Source organism: Camarhynchus parvulus, chromosome 1, assembly GCF_901933205.1.
Source record: "Camarhynchus parvulus chromosome 1, STF_HiC, whole genome shotgun sequence".
Lineage (NCBI taxonomy): Eukaryota > Metazoa > Chordata > Aves > Passeriformes > Thraupidae > Camarhynchus > Camarhynchus parvulus.
This window is the reverse complement of record NC_044571.1, coordinates 70464430-70492117: the sequence shown is the minus strand read 5'-3', so window position 1 is coordinate 70492117 and position 27688 is coordinate 70464430. Positions and strand designations below refer to the sequence as shown.

The 27688-nt window shown below is 38.0% G+C and overlaps 1 protein-coding gene across 1 annotated transcript; it reads right to left on the bottom strand.

The window, feature by feature from the left end:
- Nucleotides 1-535: 535 nt before the first annotated feature.
- On the bottom strand, nt 536-27522 carry MTMR6 (myotubularin related protein 6). The gene is made up of 14 exons (XM_030950247.1): nt 27419-27522; nt 23401-23517; nt 21355-21517; nt 20291-20448; nt 19462-19590; nt 18291-18425; nt 17045-17177; nt 12344-12453; nt 11166-11291; nt 9919-9968; nt 8922-9122; nt 8258-8392; nt 8052-8178; nt 536-6260 (listed from the first exon to the last, which is right to left on the bottom strand). The coding sequence occupies exons 1-14, from the start codon at nt 27440-27442 to the stop codon at nt 6000-6002; spliced, it is 1869 nt and encodes a 622-aa protein (XP_030806107.1). The 5' UTR covers nt 27443-27522; the 3' UTR covers nt 536-5999.
- Nucleotides 27523-27688: the final 166 nt, after the last annotated feature.

Below are 27688 nucleotides of genomic sequence, written 5' to 3'. Positions count from 1 at the left end.
AGCACTCTGTAGCAAGTACTACTTAAGGAGAGCTTTAGGAATCATTTTTTTCATGGTACTATCTTTGCTAAGCGAGGAATACAGCTGTAGAGACCTAAGAAGACTCAAAATTAAGAATTAAAGAAAACTGTTAAGAATTAATGGAAAAGTCACTGAGAAGAGAAGCTGACATTTTCAGAAAATCACTCCAACTTCCTAGCCAAATTTACTGTAGCTGTTGAAAACACTTACCTGGATAACCAAGTATGCAGTAACAGTAACAATAAGTAAACACAGCACTCTCCTGACAGCTAAGTCCTAAATTAAGATCAGAGAATTGCCCGTAATTAACAGGGCAGCAATGAAGAGTCAGTAACAAAAAGCTGAGCCATCTCCAGTATCTAAAAGCTACAGAAGCATTCAAGAACCTAATAAATAGGTCAACTCATTTCTGTACTCTGTATCAGGTACAATTAATCCATAAAATGAAAATTTTAATGTTTACACACAGTTATATAAATGCTTATATAAGTTATTATAAATATTTAATGTCCAGTTAGATTGGCAATATTAAGATCACTTTATTTTAAGCCTTATGGATTTTGAAAACACATACAAATAAAATACTTTTTACAAAATTCCATTTGCTAAAGTTTCTTCAGTAATATACATTAAGCATGATCCCAGTACACAGATAAATGACTTTTACAGAAAGCATTACATAGAGCAATAAATGTTAATGAAACAGCCAGTCTTTCCAGATATTTTACAATGAAAAATTCTCTTTCCCTTTGCCACATCTATTATTTGACTAAGTTTTTAACTTCTTTATTTAAAATAGCCACATCTGAATTTAAAATGTGTAACCAAACCAACTGTGGAAGTCAATAGGCACTCAGAAGCCCCAAAAGGGAGAGTAAGCACTATTTTTCAAGTTCACTAGTTCAGGGGTAAAAATCCCTGAGAGACAGAAAAATGCGGAACCCATTTTCTTCAATGGATAGATGCTTGTCAAGGGACATTGTCAACAGACAGCTGTAAAGATAAACTGTAAGGCTGAAGAGCAATAGTAAGACAGAGCAAGGAAAGCAATCTGTAGTGCTAGGTAATGAGGAATGCTTGGTGGAGCAGCATCATGGGACTTCACCAAGGCTGCCTGCTTGCAAGAAAAGCACTCAGAAATATATGCAGAGATACAAAGCACAAGATGCGTACGTGCTCATCATTAACATGGAAAACAGTGTGTGCCAAAACTATAATCCCACTTAGTTATAAACAGTATGCAACTGACCTCTAGAGTTAAAATACAAACAAGAATAAACAAGATATTGTGCTCCAATTTCAACGTCACCATCAGGACATTATTACGTGAAGCCAGTAGATTAAGAAACACAGATCCATATACATTTTCTGCTCCTCGATGCCAGTAAAGAACTGCTCAGCAATAAGTGTTTAACAGACCAGGTCACTACATTCTCTGGGACCTGGAAAGTGATCTCAGAAGCAGTATGCCTCTAACCTTCCACCTCAAGTCCCTGAGCTGCTGCTGGACATCAGAACAGCTTTACTGCTTCTACTTTATGAGTCATAGCCCTGCAGTGTCCTGTTCCTTGCTACATGCTGTGACACAGGTCCCCATCGACATCCCTTTCCTTAAGCCTATTGTGCGTACAGAAGCTGCACCACTGAGTGATAATGCTGTGCTGATTTTCAATGTTATTTAACATGGAGGCAGGTCAAGCTAGCTAGAGCAAGCATGAGTTCACTCACACTGTCCACTGAGGCTGATGTGAGCCTTCAGAGCAGTGGAACAAAGCCACAGTCTCTTAGGTTATTGAAACATCCAGAGCATTAAGAAGCCCATTACATCTGACTGATGTCAAGCACCACAATAAGCAACGCTAGGAGGAAAGTGTGGCATAAATGGTGAAAGCAAGTCCAAGCAGACTTCAATCTAAAGATTTAATCCTAAAGGTTAATATAGGTTTCACAACCAGTACACTTAGCCTATGATCAGCCACAGGTTTAAAACTATTAGCAAATAAACAGGAGTTTTAAGAGCAACCTTTAAGTTCTGACCTAAAGATCTATAAATACCACTGGGGGGATGATCTAGTTTGAAATCAGATTATCTTTAAACTAACTAGAAAGCAATCATGCTTACGAGAGGCCCTTATGCCAGTCACACTTGCTCCAGAGCAGGGCAGCACTCTAAAGAACAGATGTTGACAGCATGTGCCCTGTGCTATTTTAACATTGAGTTTCCTTGTATTATTTATATCACTTCCTTAAGAGGACAGTAGTCAAGCCAAGCTACCCCAGCCCCACTTCAGCCCAGCTGTGCAGCCAGTTTTGTGCTCGGGTTACCAGAACGGGAGGAGCAAGTTCTCAGAGATTTGCTGATGTGCTACGTTATAAAAAGGCCTCAGGAAAACAGCAACTAGAGAGGAAGAACACATCACCTTTCCCAGCAAAGCATTCTCCACTGTGCTTACCCTGAGGAGGAGACACATAAAACTGTCGCAGATTGATTTGTGCTAGTTTTCCCTCTGCAAAGCCATTCTATCAGGGCATTTGGTCCACACAGGGATGTGTGGTTTTATGGAAGGACTGCAGTTCCAGTTCTCTAAAAGGACTCTCCAGACTTCAGGCTTCTGCCCTAGATTTAGGTCACTAGTAATTGGACATGTGTAGAAAATGCACAGGCTCAGTTCAGTGTTGCCTAATTAATTTCTAGTCTGTCGATTTGGCAGGCGCCCTACAAAACAGAACAGTTGGATTCTTAAAATTGTATTGAAGAATACCTTATGACACTAGCAAGCCTCCCAAAAAATAAGCCCAACTCTTTTGGTAGTAATGAAATAAATATTTTAAATTGCCCGGAGTACAAAAGTTAAATCAGTTTTCTCAGGTGAGACGATCAGCTTGGTTCATTAAAAGAAAAAAGATAAAGCACAGCACAGAATGTAGAAACCCAAAAACTTCACCTAAGGAGAGAGACTTCCTTAAGACAAACAGAACTGACAGGTGCCAAAGTCTTGCAACCTATGGAGCAGAATCAAATGTACCAACTTTCTGTCTGGGATATTATATTCCCAATCAACTGGTGAGCATACCAACCACAAACTGATGTCACAGCCTGAAAGAGAGTTCTGCACATTATTTTGATCTGTATGAGGCGCCTTTCAGTATGTAACTGCTCCTGGAATAGCATATTCATGATGAAGAAAAAGCTCATCCACTGAAATTAGAATTCAAATTCTTTCTGTTCCTAGGCTTCTGTCACAATTTTACAGTCAACTTACTTGATCTTGTTTTTAATCCTTCTTGAAGGGCACAGAACAGTCCCACTGTGCTGAGTCCTGGCCATCCTGCCAAGCTTTCTGTTGGAGCTCACTTGACTACCATCTATTCACTGCACCATAGGTCCCATGTGCTTTGCGTAGTTTTGGCTTAGGCCTAACAGCAAATGAGAAGAGACAGATGCCTCTCTGCAGGAACCTTCCTCACTGGTGACCCTGGGGGTTGAGCTGGCAGGGCTACCTGAACCTTACAAAGTGGTTGCTCTACAAAACAGCCTTATAAAACTCTATTTACATATTAACTGAAGTAAAATATTTACTCCAGATCAGGAAGTATTGTATTTTTTGATCAAGAAACAAGCTCAGTGCCTGAGCAGTTTTATGGCATTTTAAAGGTGACTTAACATGCCACCATGATTTAAAATAAAAACACATTCCAGTTCCTTTCCCTAAGAAGTGAATTCTGCCAATAAAAAGGACCTGAAGACTGAAAAAAACTCCAAGTAACAGTACTGACAGGGAACAGATCTTCTCTCCAAAACCCTTGTATACAGGGGCACTCAGATGGCTGTTAAAGTAAAAACAACATACAACAATATTTGCAAAAAAGCTTAATATAATCTTCTGAGTCTATAAACTCTAAACAATAAATAGGAAAAGTGTACATGGCACACCAAAGCAGCTAAATATTAAAACAAGTACACTTGGTACTTGGTAACACCTATATTGTCAGCAGTAAGTTTGTTTCACTACTGTGATATAATACAAGCTTAATATACAACATGTTTTTACAAAGGAAAACCACCGAACAAATTTAATACAGAAGGTGAGGGAGAAGGGGAGACAAAAAATAACAAGGCACAAAAATCTCTCTTGCTGCAACCCTGTAAGGCACCACTTGTGCAAACATGAAACTATCAAAACCTGTAGTGGAGACATTCTAAAAGTATTTAAGTAAGTGGATAATATATTTTAAATGTGACACTATGTTTATATCTTTGAAAATAAAATACTTACGTCTCAAAAATCAGTTAGTGAAATGGGTGAATTACTAGCCAAATACAAGAGTCACAGACGGTTTTTCCCAGACAGCCCCACAAGTGCACCTTGATCTTGACCTATACTGGCCTTGCTAAGAGTCCTGGATCCAATATGGTGCAGAGGGAAATGCTGCCAAATTATGTCAAATTGTGCACACCAGTAATTGTGACAAAACACACTTCAGGGATTAGGATGAGAATGAAATTATTTTCCTTTGAAACCAAAAATTATTTAAATCAAGACGGAAATTATTAGTAGCATTAATCTAACATAATTAGGGATCTTAACACTCAAACTTATAATTCATACCTCTATTTAAGAACTGGGCACCAGTATTTTTCTTCCTAATTCTCTTACCTGCTCAGAAAATCTATTGTGAGACAAATTTCAGAAAACCTTCTCCCGTATCAGAAAATTACAGATACATATAGTTAAGCACACAACTGCGAATTTCCCCCATTTTTCTTATGTTCCATGATCTCTACTGCATCCTGCTAGAAGTAGTTTTTGTCCTGTCTCCAAACACATAAAAATCTCCAGATACTACAATTACTTTAAATATGCACAGGTTGGGCAAGTTTTTACAAGATGAGAAGGGTTTTCACAAATAACCGAAGTTTTCTTCTAATAAACATTTAGGAAGCACTCAGTTTCTCATTAGCTTCAGACATGTGACTTTTGTTAACTTGGGAACAACTTTTTCCAAAAGTTTTGATTGCATTCTTGCACCTTGAACAACTGCACAGCACACAATCTGTAAACAATCTGAATTAACCTGATTATTCAGTTATTGGCCAGTTTTTTTCTCTTATGCGGCATACCTTATTTTACACCTAAATAGCTTGCCACAAATCAAAACACTTAAGGTTTAATGTGCAGACAACCTGCAGCTTTAATGATGCTCAATCTACTGAGCTGCCAGAGAGGAAAATCAGGTCAATCTATTATATTTTAAACAACAGAGCAAATGGAAGAAAAAACACAGTCTCAAGTGATAAGGTGACATTCATACAGCTATTTGCTGAAAGGCTGTGCCAGCTTAGGCATGCTTCATTCTTTATATTCAGTCCTGTTTTAAGGATATAAAAATTTGAGCAAATACAATGTAAACAGAGCCAGGTAGACTGCAGTAGTAAAGGACAAAATCATTGATCTGACAGTTTTAAGGCCAACTATTTATGATTTGAAATATGTCATACCTTTCCATGGCACTTAATACACTGAAAGTTAGTACTGGGTGACACTAAGTAAGGGAATACGTATTCATGTGAGATATATACATGTAGCCTCAGTCCCTAAAATAGAAAGTTCAAGTTTTCTTGTCCAAATAAAATCAATTTGTGAAAGACCATCTGTGGTTTCCTATACTGAATAAAATAATATTACTATTTAAATCAATTTAGTGCAAACTGACCTCAGTCCAAAGACATAACATTCCTTGATTTTCAGTCACTACTTACCAAATGCCCCTTATTTCTTTCAAAAAGACAACTACATCTTTTTTCCCCCCCCCTTAAAAGAACAGCAAACACCTGACAACTAGCATGCTGTTCTAGTCTACATTAACAAAACTTGCTGATATACAAATCGTGCTTTGGTCATGCAGCACAGACCCATCCTGAAAATGGCCCATCTCTCCATTTAATCAGTCTAGAAGAACACAGTGCCAGACGTCAATTAGCAGGTCATCCTGGCCACTCCGTATTCCAAGCTGACAACGGCAGGCTCGGCTTTGGAGAACTCGGACACGAGTTCGCTGTAGCGATTGTCTGCTGTGTTGCTGCCCTCTATGGTTCGCACGGCGTCGTTCACCGGCACCGGCGGCTGCTCCTTCTGGAAGCACGGAGGGGATTTCAGTGCCACGGGGGCAGGAGGAGCCGTCTGCTCCTGTTCCTTCACAAGGACCACATCTGACCGTCCGTTTCTCTGCTTTATTTTCTGAAACACAATGAACAGTTACTAACAGCGGGCATGGCTCTTTACAGATGATACTGTGATTTTAAAGGAAACATAGCCCCTTCTTTTGCTGGCCAACTCAGTGTCTGCGGAACTCTGTTACATATCCTAGCTTCTTCCCCACAGTTTACAGCTGATGCTACAAGCACTGTTGGCTTAAAATTTGCAGAAGGGCAGAAGACAAAGAATGCCTATTAATATCCCCAGAGAAGGAGAGGTTATTCCAGGCTTGCCCCTTGTTTGGTTGCTATCAAGATGGAAATACTTTCTGGAGTAGAAGCAGAGGAAGACAGACCCTGGCACTGTAGCAAGCAGGGATCTTGCAATCTCTTAAAGACCATGAGTCTCTTAGTGACAAAGCAGCTTGATATCTAAAGCCCTTCTATCTTTCCTAAAAACCATTTAAAAGACTTTTCCTTTAGATCTAAAAAATGCCAATAGAGTTTGTTCAAATGCATGAATAGTCTAAAAAATGTCATCTAAAACACAGGAAAGGAGAAAAGGATATATCCTGCCAGCATGAGCAAGAGAATAGGAAAGATTAGGATGAAGGGATTTTTCAGTTACATGGTTTAGGTTGTTTGCTTGTTTCATTTTTGTTTTTAATTCAAACTCACTCACCCACTAACTGGGAGGTTACACTAGTTAACTGAACAGATTTCTTTGTTGATCTGTTTGTATTTTGAGACTAAATCCAGAAGACTGGTGTTTCTTGGCATCAACTTTTTATAGATGGAAACAGCAGTAGCAAAATCGACATCAGGATTTCAAACAACTACATCTCATGATCTCTCAAGTGACAAATGTAAGCTCAGGTGAAGTTAACATCTTGGAATGAGGTTCTAGAAAATTCAAAGCTGAGACTTTACTTTCTCTCTTGCTTATTCTTTAGATTGCTTTTTGAATTTTCTTCACCTTGCTGCTTCAATTGTATAAAATTTTTTAAATATAAAATTAAGATTTGAAACAGTATTAGATTAAGTGACCTGCATTCATTACTTTACAGTAGGATCAGTCTAATAAAATCTTTCCTCCTAGAAAAGCTGTACTTCCCCCCCTCAACATAATATACAGGAGCTGCGTTACCATTTCTGTCCACACACAAGTACTAAAACTGATTATCAGAAGACTTGTGCATTCCTTAAAAGGCATTATTCTGAGGTTTCAGCATGTTAACTGACTGTAACAGAAGTATCAATCAGCCTTTCCTGGCTGTTTACTGCACCACCTACAAGTCAATTATAGACATCTGATCTCTGGATTAAGCCCTGTCTTCAGAAAACCAATACAATGTACATGACCCATAATTATGATGACTTACAACAGCATGCACCTACATATTAAAGTTAGGTTAAACTTTAAGTTTAACCTAAACCTTGAAGTTAAAAGAAGGACAATACTTACTGCTTCCATTTTAGTAGCTATAATAGAAATAAAACATTTTCAGTCTCCTTACTTTAGCAACACAGCTGTAGCTACATGGATACCTTGTTATCCAAAATATTTTAATGCAAGCTAAGCTTCTGTGAAACTTGCCTTCAGTAAGGCTTTGATAGTAGCACTTTTACATAACAGAGCTCATTAATAAAGCAGAATAAATAGTGCCTTAGAGCACTCATCATAGAAACAAGCAGTGAAAGTCCAAGTCACCATCCCACAGAGTTAAGTGCTAGGCCATACAGTGGTGACATTCAAGTGAAAAACAGCAGCACTGCAACAACTATAATCTGAAGAACAGGTCACAAGGGCACACACTTATTTTGTAATACTTACAGCTTCCAGTTCTTTAATGTCTTCCTCCAGTTGTTTATTTTGCTCACTTGTACTCATGATAAGGTTGAACACAGACTGCCTGGGATGCATACTTCGATCAAATTGATGATACATATTTCTCCAAAACCTGCACAAAATACACAGTTTTAGGTATGCAAGATAATGACAGAGCTGAAGAAAAGATAATGTATCTTATTTAAACTTACTTAAAATTGAATGATACTGTATTAGGCTCCAAAAGCGTTAGTTCTGGAGAAAAGTCTGGATTATACAGAGGATTCTGGTATTTCTTCTGTTCAGCCAACAGGAATGGCCATAAGGAATAGGTCTTCTCTTTTAGTCTTAAAACAAAAAGAGTCAGAGGTCAACACACTGACTGCAAGCAAACAAGCAGAAGATAACTGCTTATGATGTGCAAGTTTTGCCTACTTGAAACAAATACATTTAAAATACAATGCAAGAGGAACTGATAAAAATGTCACAGAAGTTTTCCAGCTAAATGCATTAAAGATATTTTACTAACACTTCTAAATGAGTACTCTTGAACAGGCAAGAATTGTAAGGTTACCTAAAAAAGGCTGGGAGAGGAAATGACATGATATCTCCTAACTTAAGCTTACCTACTTTTAGAGGGAAAAAAAAACCAAACAAAAAAACCCCAGATGAGCAGGAAAACCTTAACTTTCCCTGTGAAAAAGATTTTCTACCAGAATTAGAAAGGCTGTCTTCAGCCTTCTTCCCTGATGAAGTTCAACATAGGTTTCAGTACTACCAATCCTTCCTCTACTCAGAGTCTAAAATGAAGAAGATTCACGGAAGTACTTAGTCAGCCAGAACAAACAAAAGACACATTACAATGTGCCTGCTTACTTTAGCTCTTCTCGCTCTTTCTGACAGTTTCCAAGGAAGTTACCAAACTGGCAAGAATGGACATGTTCATGGATTTGAAGGAGGAAAGCTTCATTGAACTCAAAGGCTTGTGGAAACTGCTCGGTCAGATTCCACACACTTTCTAAAAACTGGGTGAACACTGGCGAGATCTCTTTCGGATCACCATCCAATTGACAACATCTGAAAAAGATTCCACAAACAGACTGAAACTGCTTTAAGTAAGAAATCAAGAAAGTCTCAGCTGCAATTGTTTTTAAATCACAGCACCTTGATTTGATGCTAGCTTTGATTTGGAAATTGAGCACCTAACTTCAAGAACTGGGGCAATTTTTGAATAGAAATAAGTCTATATTTGACCTGTTTTTCTGACTTATAAGTAATCACACATCTATATTAAGTACAAAATAGCAACATAAGACAGTTAAATACCTTTGTGTCTAATACTGTCACAGTCAACATATGGAGTCTACCAGCTAAAGCAAATTAATAAGCAGTAAATAGCAGCAAGGCTATTGTCATAGCTGATGACAGACAGATCAAGCAAAAAACAGAACTCTTAACATACAGGACTTCTAAAGGTAGGTGTGACTTCACCATCAAAGTAAACATAAATGCAAAGTTATCTTTAAAGATATCAAAACTATGTGCTTCATATTGCCTAAATAGCTGGGACATAGCTTTAGATTTGGCACTGTCTATACATTGGTGCAGACCTTGCTGCAGTCATCAAGTTCTGCAAGTAAAGCACCAGTAGCACTAAAAATTTACATCTGCAATATAAATCAATTATCCAATAGGTATAAACTCCAATACACTGTAGGCGGCAGGAGAAGTGCCTTGTGTACTGAAAACAGCTTACTCATTGCTGAACTGGTGCAGTGTGGCCAGAAATGCAACATTTACAAGCTGTCTTTTGTTTAAGAATACTTAGCTCAGTTTGCTGTATACACTTTACTACATCAGAGGAGTGAACTACCTGTCAGAGAACTTGTGCCCAAAGGAGATCCAGTCTTTCTCTATCAGGACCTAGAGGGCAAAAAACCCAAAATCTCATGTAAAATATTACTCAATCTTACACCTACAGTACTAACCCCACAGGTTACCAATATATTATACTTTAAATCTGAGTCAAGTAAGTTACAATAGAAACAACTATTTATCACTCTGTAACTTCTTTATTTTCTTGGAAGCTTTTCACAAGATTCTCAAAGTACATTTGTAAAAAACTAGTAAAAAGTTAAGCAACTTGCTAATCAGGTAACTGATAATTTTAAGAAAAATGTTGCATGACTTCACTAGTAGGTTATTAACTTTCTATGGCAAAGAATAAGAAAAATGTTAGTACTGCATGCCTGCTATCATAATTTACATAAAACCACATAATATATTCTTTCTAACATTTATAACAGTAAGTTTGCTCATATCAACACTATCTTCTTTTATGGTCGCTTTGGTCACACTATCAAGCACCAAAATGAACAAAGGACTGTCACAAAGCAAGGATTAATCAAAACCCAAAAAGATTAAATTACTTCCCTAAAGGTTCTCACTATTCACAACAAATTAATGCTCTTCTAATTCTTCCTCAACTTCACTTTCAGTGCTTGTAATATTTGTGGCAGTTAGATCTTAACAATACATTGAACTAGTTTCTTCCTTGAGGAGTTCCCATAACACCTTGCCTTGTCATTGCAGAACACTGTTGATTTTCCTAGTCTAAAATTTGGAATAATTGTAATGAAATTCTTCTCTCAATATAAAAATATGAAGAAATTTAGATTGCTTAGACATCTTTAAGTCTCTACCACTGGAGGAATTATCATTTTCAGATTTTAAAAATGTTGTTTTGGAGACAGACAAAAATGTGTTTTTACAGCAACACAGAGCTGCTGTAATTTAGTATGTGCACCCCCTCACATAAGCACTTTGGAATCCTTCTATGTTGTAGATAAGGGACTTGCTGGGATGCAAAAGGCAACCATTGCAACATTTCTGCAGGGTGACTAAATCAATTTGCTATTTGTATTTCAATTTTTCAGATTTTAAAGATTTTTTTTCAAGTAGCAAAGCATATCTGTATGAAGTATTTATCAAAATACTGCAACTCTCATTTTACACTTTAAACTAAAAAAAAAAATCAGTACGTTTGCTCCCTTTCACACTCAAACATTTTACAGCCCTTCTTTACCAAGGAACAACTCAGCATTGCAATGGTCTGCTTACCATGAATCCTTTGATTGTTCTGTAATAGGAATCTAGCAAGAGAGCTCCAAGGGAACAAACTTGGGAAGTCCTATCCCAGCCATCTGAACAGTGTACCAATACACTTGCACTCTCAACTGCTATTGCCTGCAAAACAGTTGTTTCTTAATCAATGTTCTTTTCTAGACAGAAGTCAAAAACTAGTAAATAAATTTTAAAAATCTCTATTTATTTCCAAATCATACCATAGGCCATCTTATTTAACAAACCTAGAAAAATGTTTACTATGAGGAAAAGATTTAATAGTATCAGAAAGTATGAACTTGTCTCCATAGAAGTATAGAAAACTCCTTGAAAAGAAAAGAAATTCCACTACCACTTCTGTATAAACTAACTTCTACAGGGGTTCTCAGTTCTCTCTCTCCCCCTTATAAAACTAAATTTACAAGAAAACTGAACAATAATTGGATTATACATTACTGAGTACAGATTAGAAAAAACCCAAATTACATCAACTCATCATTAAAGATACCACTTGTTCATCATTATGCTACATAAAAGTAAAGGCCTAGGAAATGCTCATTAGCTTCAGCTCCTGTTGGCTCAGATATTTTTGAGGGTCATCATTAGGACAATCACCCACTTTTAACTGAGATAACTCCTTGTTATTTCACCCAGCAAAAACAAAGATCCAGGTTTTTTCTTTACCCACTACCATCAGATCAAGCGCTTGGCTTCCTAAGTGCTTGGCAAAGGCAAGTCTTCATCTGAATTATTCACAGAATCCTATTTCCTTGCCAAATGAAGTCAGCATAGCCACCTTGGCTGCTCTACAATTACTGCCCCAGTTCAACTTTTCAGAGTACACTAAGTAATAGTTTGTTCCATCCACGACCAAATTGGTTACACTTTTCAAAAATACCTAGAGAACCAGGAAGCATAAGAATCCCTTTGTCTCCCAACAAGATAAGCAAACGGCGTTCAAAAAATCCCAGAATGTTGGCTGGAATGTTTAACATCTCCAATCATAAAAAAACATATGATACTTTAACCAGCATAATAGATGTACTGGTATATATACTAAACACCTATCTCCAAAAAGCTCAGCCGCAGAATTTTGCGCATTACATAATATTAAGCATAATTTTTCTGGTAGGAAGTCAACTTCCCACCAAAGAAAGAAGCAGCATGCAAGTTACCTTGGCTAGGAAGACAGCAGCATCCAACACAGCTTTGATGTGACGCAGCCATCCAGAACTCTCCAGGCCAGACAAAAAGTCATTGACAGACAAACCCCTTGTGCCACTGACTGAAAGAAACCAAGAGATAAAAAGCCTTAAGCAGTTGTAGCTACCTACACCCTGCAATGGAGAAAGAAGAAATAATTTCATGTTGTATCTAATCCCCTATGTTCTAAGTTGAATGGTGGTTTCCTGAAAGATTTCTAATCAAATGGCTAAGGGAGGAGTACTACAAAATGTTCTCCAGTCAGAATTCAACTCTGCAGAACTATATAACCATGAGCTGCAAGAGTCTTTGTGTTTTTTTGACAAAATAACATTCCAAGTAAATACACTGGTTATCCACACCAGGAAGCCTTACTCTTGTCACCATGGAAGGCAATGCAAATGCCAAAGGCTCACTGGAAATACTTAATTAGTATGGGTAGTAGGGAAGCAGCTGCATCCAGACAATATAGACAGTTCAGAGGAGTCACACTGCCAGAGTTTTGTCACCTCCACCCTGCTCAGGAGAATAAAGTAAATGCAGTACAAGAACACAGGGGTGAATGAAATCCACTTAAATTTTGTCTACCTTCACACTTGACACACTACATTTCTGGCTGATCTCTACCATTCTTTCCTAATATACTTGGATCCTGAAACAATAATGTCAATTCAGAGAGCAAGGACGAATGCAAATTAAGGAAAGATGCTTTGCAGTGTAGCAGCAAGAGATGCAGAGGTAGATTGAAAGGTCCTCACATAGAACCAATTAACACGTAAGACAGATAACCTGTTTCTTGTTCAATTTTGAATAGTAACTCACACAATTACCTTACTATTCAAACATGACAAATTTCTGGAATTAAAAAAATCTGCTAACGTAATTTCAGCTATATGTAATTCTAAGACAAGACACCCAAGGCTGCTAGCTACAAAAATACCTGCTTCTTCCACAGTGGAAGCCTACTTTCCACTACACGTAACAGCTAGGTTTGATGATCTTAGAAGTCTTTTTCAACCTAAATGATTTAATGATTCTAAAGCACTGGGCCCCAAATGAAAATAAAAAGGATCTGTAGATGAAAATCAGCAGTAGGGATACAACAGCTGCAAAATCATCTTCATCTCTGGCCATGTAAGGAAGTGAGTCAGCAGCAAAAGCAGAAAACAAAATTCACTAAATAATTCTGTGATGCAGCTTCATATTCAGTCAAGTCCCTTGATGTAAGGAGGGCTATAAACTTAAATCTTGCCTCCAAGAGCTTTCCTGTATCTGCACTAGATGTTTCTCAGCTCTCAGTCAAGCAAGTTTTGGTACACTCCCCACTGCTCAGGAAGATTCGTAGTGCCAGGTGCTGCTGAATACTAGAAGAATGTCAGACTTCCAAATAAGTATTGCAGCACCTTTTTTAAAACCCACAGATCTTCATCATCCACAAAAGTAATTAGCAAACCACAGCACAATGAGGTAATAGAACATCAAGAAACCCCAGGACAGAAGACCTACTTTTAAAGGTTAGTCCGTAACATCAGTAAAAGAAGTAAAAGCAAGCTAGCTTTCCCCTGTCTTTGAAGGGCACCATTAAGCAAGAGTTCTGCTTCCAAAAGATCTGGCACATGGAGAAAATAGATGAGAATGTGAGCTAGCTAAAAGGACCAAGTCACTCTCTATACCAGTGGTTCCATACACTTGATCAGTCACAACAGTTCCATACACAGTCCACGTCCACCACTCTGTGGTAAAGGAAAGAAACTGAAAATAGTCAAGTATCAGGAAATTCAAACATCTGCAGAGAAGGGACTGGACAGACAAAACCATGTCTAGAGGTATGGCAGCACACCTACATATTCTGTAACTTATGGTTTACAGCACAAGCTTTCCAGCTAGAAAATAAACAGGCTTCCACCCCTCAGTTTGTTTTTACCCAGATACTGCTGTCAAAATCTGCTTTTGATCAGAATTTGCAGCTTGGCAAAAATATTTCACAACTAGTAATTCCCGAGCTAGATTTCTACGTTTTTATAAACCAAGGCAGAGATAGGAACACATACGTTGAGTCCCAATAGTCACCTTCCATTTCTGTGAATTAACACAGGCATTTTTATACTAATTGGTGATGAAATCAAATGTATTGGTACTGATCCAAGTCTTATATGCTGAAAAAAGAGTTATTTTCCAGTTCCTTGTGGTCTTTTAAAAGGTGAAAGATGATTTATGGTACCATTTATAGTACTAGTCAGATAATTCAGCTACTTCACAATAAATAGGATTCAAGATAGTTCTGCCTATATGGACCCCACCATAAAAAACGTAAACCCTACATTCACATGAGCCCCAAAACCTCAATGTTCCCTTGCTTGATTGTCATTATTCACACTACTAGCAAAGCCTCAGACAGCAGTTCAGGAGGTGACTAGCCCTGCAGAGTGAAGCATAGCAGGTTGCAGGCAGGGGTTTTTTTAACAAATAAAAAAACCTAGATAATCCCTTGCCCTATACAGAAAACTTTACATAACTCACAAAACCTCCTCAGTTTACACACTTCCACCATCAAAATATATGTAACAGATTGCAACATCCGTTGAGCCTTTTCCCCAAACATTTTCTGCAGAAATGCTCCCTCTTGACATACCCAAAACCCTTTTGCTTATCAGAGTTCAAGCCTTTCTGTTATGTAACATTTAAATTTAAATATATAAAAACTGAACTTTGTATTTAGTGTCACAGCTACCAATTTAGTCTATGTGAAGTTTCTCCCATGAGTGTTGTAGTCTGCTCATCAATACAGTCATCATGTTCATGCTGAAGAAAACTATTTTAGAAAAGTTTTGAACCGCTGCATGCAAGATATCCATGCAGCTGAATCCAAAATGAAGACTACATTGTAAACCCCCCTAGCATGCTCCATGGTGTAGTCCCATTACAAAAGGATTTTGGGAAGGATTTTGTCTCACGTTCGGCTTGCCAGTGGAATTTTCAGATTCTGAAGGAAATCACGCAGACAGACACAGAGCCAAGAAGCAGGACACACACCAAACAATGAGTAACAGTTGTTTGTTAGAAAAAGCCCAAACAACTGAGGGCAGTCCCAGTCACAGTGGTGCTTGAACAAACAGCATCATTGGTATCACGCTCTGATTTGAGAACATTCAGTTCAGCACACTCAGGGGAAATCAGTACACAGAAGCTAAATGGCATTTTCCTCATTTTAAGTTGTGAACCATGTTCATGGCATTTTCTCCCTCATCATCCCATTGACAGCACATTTCTACAAGGGGCTGAAGAGTAAATTATTGCAGACATCCCTAAATTTTAAGGGTCCTTTCTACCCCTGAAGGTGCTCCTACTTCTAAAGTGGCATTCAGCAAAACTCTAAGAAATCATACAGACTGAACAGAGGTAAAACAACTGTATTCATTTACCAAAAAAACTTATGTGGAAAACAAACAATAGAGATTACTCATTATTTTGTTCAACAGTGTTTAAACAAACCAATTCTTCACACAAGGAAAAATTAAAACACATTCAATATCTTTAAATAAAGTTACAGCCACATATTTAGTAAGTATTGCTGGTTGGATGCCAACTCAAATGGAAGGAATATGAAGTCTGTGAAACTTAACTGTGTGATGCACACACTTCTGCATCAGACATTATTACACAGGAGCAGGCCTCTTAAAAAAATAAAACAACCAAGTTTTATTAGCTAGTTTCTTAAAATTGAACATATTAGTAAGAGAAAAGGGGATTATGACAAATCTAAAAGCTCAAGCTCATGATCATGCTTCTCATCTTTCCTTTAGGAAAAACATGCAGGAATAACCAGAAAGATCCATATTATCAAAGCTCAGCAGGATTCCATGCACAGTGCCTGAAGAATAGGTTAGCAGCAGGATGAATGAAAATAAAGATTACACCACTAGTCTGTAAGATTTCTTGATTAATGTAACAGCATGTCTTGACCAAAACAGACTTCCATACTAGTGTAAGCCTTCTCTGTCTTTGGAAATACTTCCATAATTCCAGAAGCCAAGCACTTACACATGTTTTGTGTGTCAGCTGTGGAAGCCTCACTTCTGCCACTGTATTCTAATCTCAGAATCCACAAAATGTCTTAAATTTTCTCTCAGCTGTCTACCTAAAAAATATTAACAGAATTATGAACACAGTTCTGCCTCTCCATTTTCCCCACCAGGAGGCAGGCAGTGGTATGGTGAAGTGGCTCACATTTCCCCTTGTTCCCCTCTCTACAAACACCTACAAGCAGACAAGTGGCTCACCAAATCAAAGAGCTCAAATTTTGTACAGACCATATGCTCACTGTGAATTCTGTGGAACAAAGTGCCCCTTAGAGAACTGATATTCTGTAAATGAAAATGTATCTACAGGCGCACACTTGGAAAACACAGGAGTCTCTCACTGACACACTAACTAAGCTCACTGAAGACATATTTGCCATTCAATTTTCTCAAAATAACTCCATTCAGCTGGATTTACAGTTTGAAGGTTGAGGTTTAAGGTAATTCATTACCACAAAGCACATCAAACTGGTACTAAATACAGAGCTGGAACAAACTATAGAAATGCCAATGCAGTTTGTGTAATCTATTATTAAAGACGTCAGAAAAACACCCTGTGTTCAAATACGCTATTTTAGTACAGTTAAAACATACCTTCCAGGAGTTTCTGCAAGCTAGATCTCATTACATGAATATTTTCAATGCCAACAAACTGGAACCTAATGTTTGAGTAGTTGTCTTCATTCTCATAGCCCTTCCCAGCAGCTCTGTTAGCCATTGCATTAAGCTAGAAAGAGAAAAATAAAAACACTGAAAAACATTATTGGAACAAAAAAATCAAATTAAGAAACAAGTCAAGCAATTTCAATTGAACACATTGGGAAAAAAACCACAAGAGCACATAGTATAAACAGATTCTAATATAGTTAGTGGCAAATCAGCTTGAAAGCACTGAAGTATAAGAAAAGGACAGTAAATCGATATTAAAAAAAAATTAGTCTACATTTGGAGTTGACATATCTGAATAATGCATTTAGTAATTCCCATTCTCTTATCCAGATTCCTAACTAATAAGCCTTTGTGTCCAAATACTTCTGAGTAAAGGCACTACAAACTTCTCACCTACAAAGGCGAGAGTAAGACCTGGACATTTTCAGCTTCTGTGTTCAGACACTTGAGGGAAATTAATACTAATTGAAAGATTTGAAGATGGGTCTAAAGAGTGAGAATCAGGCACACATTGTAACAGGTATTAACATAAATAACAGAATTCAGTTTAATGAGACAGTGATGAAGTATGATGGTGAGGCACTGGAAAACATTGCCCAGAGAAGTTGTGGATCCTGGAAGTGTTCGAAGTCAGATTGGACAGAGCTCTGAACAACCTTATCAGAGGTTGGAGATGATGTTTAAGACTTCTTCTAACTCAAGTCATTCTATGATGACCTCAAAATGCCAAAACAGAACTTCCTCCACTTCCTCACTTTTGCGACAGTTTGTACAGATCATTTACACAGAACATAGTACTCTCCCATTCCAAAAGAAACCACATCACAGCACACCATTTCCTGAATTTCATTTCAAACAATCAAAATTATCTGGATCCCACTCAACTGTTCACTTCTTAACTATGATTTAAGTATATTTTTAAATGCCCCTCTCAAAGTGTAGCAGTATATTCAGAGCATTCTAGCTGACTGGTTTAAGGTTCCAGCTGAACCTTAAACCTTCTTTAAAAAAACAAGTAATCGAAACACCAGAACAGAGAGGCATAACCTCATTTTTACATTTTTGCTCATGATGGATTCGTACTTGGCTCCAAATTTTTCAGAATTACATTGTATCCCTGCACTCTAATATTCAGGAGGAGAGGCTTGCGTGCAGCACCAGAAGTATGTACCTTGGGCCTGGTGTCCATGACGTACATGTAGCGATTTGAAGGATTTGCTTTACTGATGGCTTGCAACATGTGTTCATCTTCCAGGCACCTGGCACTGAAACCTGAGAGAGGTTGACTGCATCTGCAAATTGCAGCCTGCCAGAAACAACAAAGAACAAATCAGCATCACTTTAATACCTGTACTTGAAGTACTTAGCAAAATCTCCAAAGACACTGAAACAAATTGTTTCATTCAGCAGACAGCACCAGCAAACTGAATAAAGTTCAGGTGTTCCAACTTTTTAGCACATTCCTTGGAAACCCTGAAACACAGTAGCTACAACTTAAATCTAAATATTCATCAAAACAGTTTTTCAGGTTTATCTTTATGGGCAAGGTATCTGTTTACATAATTGACATAAAAACTCACAAAAGTACAGACTGGAAAAATTATACTTTAGGAAAGCAAGCTACTCCCTTAATACAGAATTAATTATGTGTGGTTTTACTAATGCAGACATGATTTTATTATTGCAAGTGCAACTTGTTATCATCTAATGTAATTTTTGTAATGTAATTTCAATGATATGTTGTATTTCAGAAGGTATCAGGTACATCTTCAAATATTCAAATAATGACATAATTATGTTCAAATCCATCTGAATGTTATCACATCCATCAGAAAAATTATTTAACTCAGCAAGGTGACAGTACACTCCTTCTACAGCTGAGACAGGTACATGCTGCTTTACACCACCCACTGCAAAATCTTATTTCCCACCCTGTAGAGTTTTTTTACCTTGCAAATAACTCCTTGAAGAACCAATGTTTTTATTTTGTTGGTTTATCTGTTAGGGGTTCTTTTCCTACCATTTTGACCTAACATATTTTATTCCTGATGTATCAAGGAAGACAGATCCCATAAGAGAAAACTATCCTCAGTTACCTTAATGTTAGATTCTGAAAACTTCAGTAGAGTCAACTGATTACTTAAGGATTTATTTTAAACCGGCTAGGCTTACTCCGCATCCTGTTAGGCACCACTCCTGTCAGCTGTATTCAGGGTTATCCTGAGTCACACCCTTGCCATACAAGTGACTGTACTTGAACCTCCTCACCAACCCTTGAACTACTGTCAAGTGTTGAGAAATACTTTTCTGCACTTTTACAGCAAAAGGAAGTCACACTATACCTCTTTATTTTTATGGTAATATGACAACACTGGGAATCTTCCTTTGCTTCTGAACTTGGAGCTACCAACAATTATGGGCTTGCTTGCAGTTCTGGGAACATAAAGTTCTCTAGGATAAGTTTCACAAATCTGAAAGACACAGATACACAGAAAGGATTTTATAGGCAAGACACAAAGCCTAACCTAGTTTTATATCGTATTCAATTTGAAAGATGTAAGGTGAATTAAGACACAAAAGATAAACACTACCATGTTTCTTTATACAAATGTAAACAACTCAAAGGAGACAAGCCATGGATGAAAGTAGTACAAACTGGTATCCAAGTTACACAGCCAAATATCACCATACCATCATTCACTCTAGAGACCGCAACTCTCCAGTAAAACGTGTTTCAAATAAAATACTGAAATTATTTACCTCATTTTTAATACTTGCAGACTACAAATTAAGATGAAATCTAATCTCAGAATTGGCCACACCACCACAACCAGCACTGCAAAATGCTGAAGTAGAATCCTGCTCAGTTGAGAGAGACATCACAAAGCTGCAGAGCACCAGAATCAGTGGGGCTGGGCTTCAAACAGGTAAGCATCTCTCGAAACAATCCCAAAGAACCCACGCATCCATGCACACATGCTTTCTCAATGAGGCCTTGGGAAAACCTTCAATCAGGAAGCTGTGAGATTGCACACTGATTAAGGAGTTAACTCTGTCTACCTACAAGTTTTTGCTTATATAGCAAGCCAAGTGATTTGGCAGTAAGCTGTTTTCTATAGGCCTCACCAGAAACAGATGCAGAGCAGAACATGCTTCCATTACAACACTTACCTTGTAATCACGATTTGCATCAGACAACTGCCAGTAATCATTTGGCACTCCCATTCTCTTATATTCTTCTGCTAGATCAATAAGCTGCCAACCTTTGACTTGCTCAGATTCATTTTGTTTTGGATTATAAGAAAAGGCATATAGGTCTTCGTATTTTGCTAAAAGGTAAAGAATATGTAATGGAGAGAAAGTCTCAGGCTTCAAGATTCACAGAAGCAAGACTAAATAATAGATACCTGACATGCCTGAAATATCTATTCTGCAACTATCCTACAGTTAACTGATAATTACAGATACCTAGTCAGAAGTAGGTTATGAAAGTTTTCCTGAGTGTGCTTGACCTATTTCAGAACAGATGTTTCTAAAGCCATAAGGGTCACAAAATGAAGACTGACAAACTTAAGGCAAAAGGCAAAATTATTAAAAGACTTCACAGGATCTGAAAGAACAAACAATTTTGGGAGACAAGAACTAAAATTTACATCTACTGATCTTAAAAAAGGGAAGTTTTAAAGTTTTCCTTAAAATAAAAGCTTTCAAAACCTTTATTTTTCCTAGTAGGCTATTTACTTATGACAGATGACATTTTGCACTGTTCTAAACACAAAGCAGAAAATGCAAAAGACTGTACTGACAGAAGTCTCTTGTAAAGCTGAACTGGTAATGTTATTCTAGAACAAAATTTCAGCTTTATTTTTGAAACTGCATTAAATTAGTAACCACTGATTTGCTTAGTGGATTTTTAATACATGGAACACACAATTAAGAGAGACTATACACATTTATATTCACAGTTACAGGAACACCACTAGAAATACAACAAAACACACAGAGATTTCTCATTCTGTTAAGGAACATCAGTGACATACAAAAGCCAGACAATGCAGCTTCTGAAATTTATGCAGATTAATATTTAATCAAAAAACCTATTTATATACCAAACCCACGTGAGACTTTATATAATGTTTAAAAAAAATAAATAGAAGATAATTGGTTTACACACACACACCCCAGCTTGTTATCCATGCATATACTGCAAAGTCTTTTACAGCTACAAGAATTACCTGTTCTTGAGAGCTGAAGCAAAGAATTATAAATGTCATGACAATCTCTCTCTCTGGGTACAACAAAATGAACTGTCCTGAAGTTCTTGCACTGGATGACAAGGGGGCAGCCAGAAGTAGTCAAAGGAAGTTTTTCCACCGCAGCAATGTGATGATGTAGTATCTGTGACATACAAAAACTCACAGAGTAAGCAGGCTGAGGAAAAATAAGAATAGCATAGTACTTAGATCAGCAGATGCAAGACAGCACACTAAACAATGATGAATATGGATTTTGACTAATTTTGTCAGCCAGTTATAAAAAGAAATACATTTAGAAGCAGAAATTCAAGAATGCCATTTTGATCAGGATACTAAATGTATAAAACTTTTGTTACTCTCCTCTGTCATTTTGAAGTGTCCCTCTAAGTGCAAAACTAAGATGTAAAACTCCACTGTAGTTGTTCAGCTTTCCTTTAACTTTGTTAACTGATAGGCTTATATCTCATTAGGCATTATACAGACAGAGTATCTATATTTTTTAATGATCCACAGAAACATACTTCAGAATTTTCAAACAAAATAAAGGAAGCAAGGGAAAATAATTCAATGTACTGAAGATTTCAAAATTCCAGTATTTAACAGGTACAGATAGAACAAAGATAAGAAAAACATCTCCTATATTACCTACTGTATTAGATAAACATTACAGTTTCTCAGCTAAATGTTTATGACCACTTTAACAGGACCGTCACAGCAATGGACATACAGAAGTCCTCCGAAGATTTATTATGTGTGGCAAATCTACACAAGATTTAGGTAAATACATAGAAAGTAACAGCTGTTCAACTCTGGGAAGAAAGGCACAGATACATTACCTCAACTGAACAAGATGCTCTTGACAGAATTTCAATTACCTCACTGAAGCAATCAAATCCTCCTAAACTTTGATCAGAATTTGACTGACAACTGAAAACTATGCTGCCAAATATGCTTTTACAAAGAGACTACCTTGAAGACATTATGATGATTATACCTGGTACTTGCATTATCATCAGAAATGCAGTACTTGGAGTATGGGTTCAATTTCCCCAAAATGAAACCACTTAATGCAGTGCATAGGGAGACACAAGCAAGTAATGCTTCTGAATCATGCTGTCCCCAAAAACCCATTTTGCATGAAAGGGTAACAGTTTGGTTTGTACAAAGGTGTACCTTGTATCCAAGAACAAATAATAGAAAAATGAATTTTCTTGAAAGCACCATGAGGCACTTAGATAACCAGGATACAGGATTAAGGGTAATCAAGGAAAATACACCTACAGGAAAAAAAATTAACAACAGCCAGGGAGATGCTATTTCATCCTGGAGGATGGAAGAGTTAAGGCACTTGCTCAATTCAGGTGGCTGGACTCCAATGGGAGCCACAGCTTGATGTCCATATGTGTGCCACCAGGGCAGTAAGCAAAAAAACTAATGGGAAATACTGTATTAGCCAGCTTTGATTGCACAACACTGGTACTGGTCAACGAGAAGCTGCAGCCCCATCTGAAACCCTTTATTCCAGACATGAATACTTGTGAAGAAACAGCTGCTCACTGCTCTAAAAAAGTGCATGTTATCTTCCATATTCCCCAAACCTAAGATCTTAGGATTCTTGCTATCTCATTTAACCTAGACAGAATCTAATTACAAGCTAAGTTAACTCTGAAATTTTAAACCTGATGTTTAACCTATGTATCAGTCTCCCACTCCTGCCTCAGAATTATCATGTAAGTTATTTAAAGAAAACCACCACACATGCATTCAGAAATACAAGTGAAAGCTACAGAAGAAATTACAGCAGCTTGAGGAAAAGTCAAAATTTCAACATGACCTGATTTCAACTGCAGCAGCGTCACGCAACAGCATAACCTGTGAATTATTAACTTATTATGATACCACGAAGGAGGAGAGTAGAAAGAACAGCTAAGAACATTTTAGTAAACAAATGCAACCTTAGCTCAGGAAGAAGAAATGTATGTGGAGGACCCATGCCTTTGAGCCACAAGCATTCATTATCCTTACCCAGGTCTCTCTCTGGTTTGAATCTATGAATAACAGATGAGTTGCTGTAAGGTACAGAGTTCCCGTCAGTGACTTATTGCTCGTGCTGAACCTATCCAGTAATTTCACTTGCTCTACCTGTAACAAAAAAGGGGAGGGGGGAATAAAAGTTAAGTTTGAATTTCTGCAGAATTTAAATTACAACTTAGCAAAGGCTTTGTCAGTTGGTGCAGTAATTCTGAAAATGGAAGGAAACATAATGCAGCACACACAAGGCTATTCAGGTCAAACTAGAGTGGTCACAAGCTTTGAGACCAACTAGCTCAAATATCCTGTTTCAATACAAAAGCATTGAGCTTTTTTTTTGTTTCAGTTTTTTCTAAAATAAGAATTAATAATTACTAAGCTTTTAGGCTGCTTCCCCAAAACACAGCAAACACACACTAACAGTTTCCTGGTATCAAGATGCCAGCACTGAATTAACAGCTGATCTCAGCAACATGCTTTATTAGCTGTCTGCACACTCAATACCATAAAGATTATGCTCTTCTGACTTCCATTTTAGCTATGTACTGTCTTTTATAAATTCCCCAGCTCCAAAAATCAGTATTATTATAACCTTGCCTCATAGTCAAAATACATTCTTTATGAAATGTAAGCATTATACTAATAATTACAAAAAAACTCCTAGAAATTCAAGGACTGTGCTGGCATTTGAAGCAGATAATTCATGCTTGAGCCTCGCAAGGGCCAACAACTCCTTCTGGTATTCTATCAACATTGTTATCTCAACCCTATGGAAAATATTTCAAAATAATAACTATTTCTAGATAGCCTGTATTTTATCTGCTCCTCCTAACTCTGGGTTCCACAGAGTGCTCTATTTGAAACAAGCATTACATGATTCTTTGCGTGCAAGAACAGGAAACGAGTTGGCAAATGGCTTATCTCCACACATTCCTCTATTTCTTGGCAGCACTGCCTCATTAATGCCAAGTTAAAGCTCTGTGCTACCATTAAATGCATGGCAGAACTCCAAAAACTTCCACACCAGCAAGACCAGCACCCAGAGGAGGCGACAAGGAGAACCCACATCTACTGTGCTGATGTTAAGAAATTTTTAACTCCTATGTACAGATGTATTTACCTACTAAAAGCACATACAAAACAGAAAAAAAAAATCAAGTATTTCTTACAATCAAGAAAGGCCTAATTTTGCTTTCAAAAGTTGAAAAAACAACAATGAATACAAAACAGAATGAAGGAAATATAAATATATATTAGAAGTCTGCACTATGATAATATTACAGATTTCAGTTTAGAAAGCAAAAAATTTGGAAATTAAATGCATCAGTACATCAAAATACATTATGCTGAAACCACCAAGTCCTCAGGTTTAGAGCAGTGTAAGTGAATACACCACAGCCAAAACACAGAATCCATACTGGGCAGATCTGCAGCAAAAATTGCTCCAGTACCTGGCACTGCACCTCCCCAGCAAATTGAGAAGTGCACAGAAACTGCCCCAGCTTTGCTCCAGTAACTCAACCCACAAAATCCTGACATGTGAGGTTTCCTTCTCCTCCATGTAATAAGGCAGCTTCCCTCAAAGCTGTATTTCTACATTAGATGAGGACAGGCATTAGTGCTCCAACTTCCACTTAGCTAGGTAAAGTCTACAAGAATTCTGAAAGCCAAGTCACAGATAAACTTTTCTTAAAGACAACTGGGTTAGATTCAGCCTCCACAGATGACACATTCATTTAAACTTGACTCAAACCAGATCAAATGGGTATTCAGCTTATGATACACTTTTTCCTTTTGCTATTTGATTTGATTTAGCAGTCAAACTAAGCAAAACTTTCCATATCCAGGAGAAAAAGTCCAGCAGTATTTTCACTAATACACATTTGACTTCAAATATGCAAACAGGTTTGATTGAAGGATTTTCAGCTTTTCTACCACATTTTGCTTTAAAACATCCTCAAGGATACTATCAAGATTCATTGAAAAAACACATATTCTTTACTTCACCACCACATTTAATAAACTGAATTTGATCATTTGTTGCTACTTAAACATAAAACTCTCAGAAGTGATTTTTAAGTTGACCTCACTTCCTTATTCAACATAAAATCTGTTGGACCATTTAATTTCACAAAAAGCTACACTCAATTTCAGATAGCTGCGTGGACAGTTGTAAAGAAATTTTAATTTCAACATTCCAGCAAACTGAAGTTGGAGGAGCTACAAAACCTATTCCATCACCTTCTCCTGGGGATAACAGCTGCCCTGCACAGCAGTTAATTTGTGCAAGACTGCACTCTTTTTTCAAGTTTATTTCACTATGACAACTAAACTGAAAAAACAGGAATGCTGTCAGATTAGAAAAAGCAGGGATGTCTCAGAACAGCTGGCATGAGATCCAACTTGAACCTACACACAAAGTGAATCTTCAAGACCCACAGTGCAGGTACCTTACTTTTCTTGCTTCCTACACCTCTAATGCTTGCCTATACACATTTTAATCTACCTAGATATTCGATAAACCAACAGCTTGCAAAAAGCTAAGCGAGCAACACAGCTGTAACAAAAGAAATATTGCACTATTTCTTACCATGACACTGCTTTTTTGAGAATGTATAATTTTTTTGTATTAATTACAAAAATAAACGCTTCAAGTAGTAAGTCTTGTATCTTACATATTGTGTTCAGAGCTCGTTTCTCTATTCAGTTCTATTGTTACATGAAGTATTTTTTTCCCCAGCAGGGCCCCAAAAACACAATGCAGAAATACAATCACCTGCAGATGCAAAGAAGTCAGCAACCTGCAGCCTTTCTAGTGTCAATTTCAGGTCTGAAACTTAAACAGATACTCTGATCATCAAGACTCATTGTTTCTTAGTCTTGCTTTCATTTTGGAATCAGCTACTGACTGTAAGAATACAATATTAAATTTCTAAACAAGGACTTTCATGTTTGTAAATAAACAGTTGATAAAGAAACTTTATCTCAAATCTGTCAGCATGATGCACTAATAAAGCGCATCTAATTTCATACTAATAAAGTGTCACTAATGGTAGTTTCACCAAAGACCTTCTTTCTGTCTCACATATGCACAGGTATATGAAAAATAAAAGCAGCTATACACATTTTTATGGAAGTTATATAAGTTATTACTCAAAAAATTTAAAAGCCCTTTCCTTTATGTAATTATTGGCTGGGAATCTCGTACTGGGACACGAACTATGAATGCTGCTTTTCTAAAGATATCTGTAAATCAACTTTAAAGTCAGACTACCAGGTTCAGGAATTAATCACAATTCCCAGGACCCAACAGACAGGGGAAGTCTTTTCAGCAACCTTTGCAGTCAGGGATGATAAGCAAGGTGAGAAAAGTACTGTTAGAAATTTAATTCTATAGAAGCTGGGGCTTAAAAGCTCACTTTAAAATTAGCCACAACAAGAGAGACCTTCCTTTTGCATCTTCATTATACAAATAAGACTAACACACTAATAATAGGAAATAAAAGTCACAGAAGTCCAAAATGTCAGCTACAGCTTAGCTGACATATTTTTAATAGCCTAACACATTACACAAGCACTGACGGCCTGCGTATTTAACAAGCACACTGGAATATTCAAAATGGGGAAAACAAATCCGTTGTTTTCACAACAGATTTGCCTCCAAAACTGGAAAAAGCTGCACGGAACCATAGCCAGAACACACAAGACAACTGCAATCCCCTCCCAGCTCTCTTATCCCGTTCCCCACTCCACCACAAAACCCCCTACACGGGGATTTTTAGCGTCTTCCCTTTATTACAGACACGAGGCTACACTGGAGCAGCACGCTCAGAGCCCTCCACCCCTTCCAGCGGCCCGGGCCGCTCCAGAGCCCCTCGCGGGGCGGCACCAGCCACAAAACAGCAGGAGGCAGCGAAAACAACAACGCCCTCGCCCGCAGCGGGCTCGCCGGGCTGGGCGGGCCCTCCCGACCTAACACGCTCCCGCTCCCGTGCCGCAGCACCAGCAGTACCTTGGTGGTGCGGATGTGCTCCATGGCGGTGCCCGCTCGGCCGCGTCCGCCTCCCTCCCGCCGCCGCCGCCACAGAGCCGGGCCGGCGGCCGCTCCGGCTGCGCTTCCGGGGCGGGGCCGCGCCGGCTGCGGGGCGGGGACAATGCCGCGCGCCCCGCAGCGCCCCCGAGCGGCAGGCAGCGGGAATGGCTGAGGGGAGGGAGCGGCTGAGGAGCCGGAATGGCTGAGGAGTGGGAATGGCCGAGGGGCGGGAACGCCTGGAGGGCGGTG

What these genes read in the sequence shown, in the direction of transcription:
- MTMR6 (XM_030950247.1), bottom strand. Translation starts at nt 27,442, where the DNA reads ATGGAGCACATCCGCACCACCAAG. An exon ending in AGCACATCCGCACCACCAAG is followed by an intron (nt 23,518 to 27,418) that starts GTACTGCTGGTG and finishes TTTTTGTTACAG; the next exon opens with GTAGAGCAAGTGAAATTACT. An exon ending in ATGCAAATCGTGATTACAAG is followed by an intron (nt 19,591 to 20,290) that starts GTAAGTGTTGTA and finishes TGTGTCTTTCAG; the next exon opens with ATTTGTGAAACTTATCCTAG.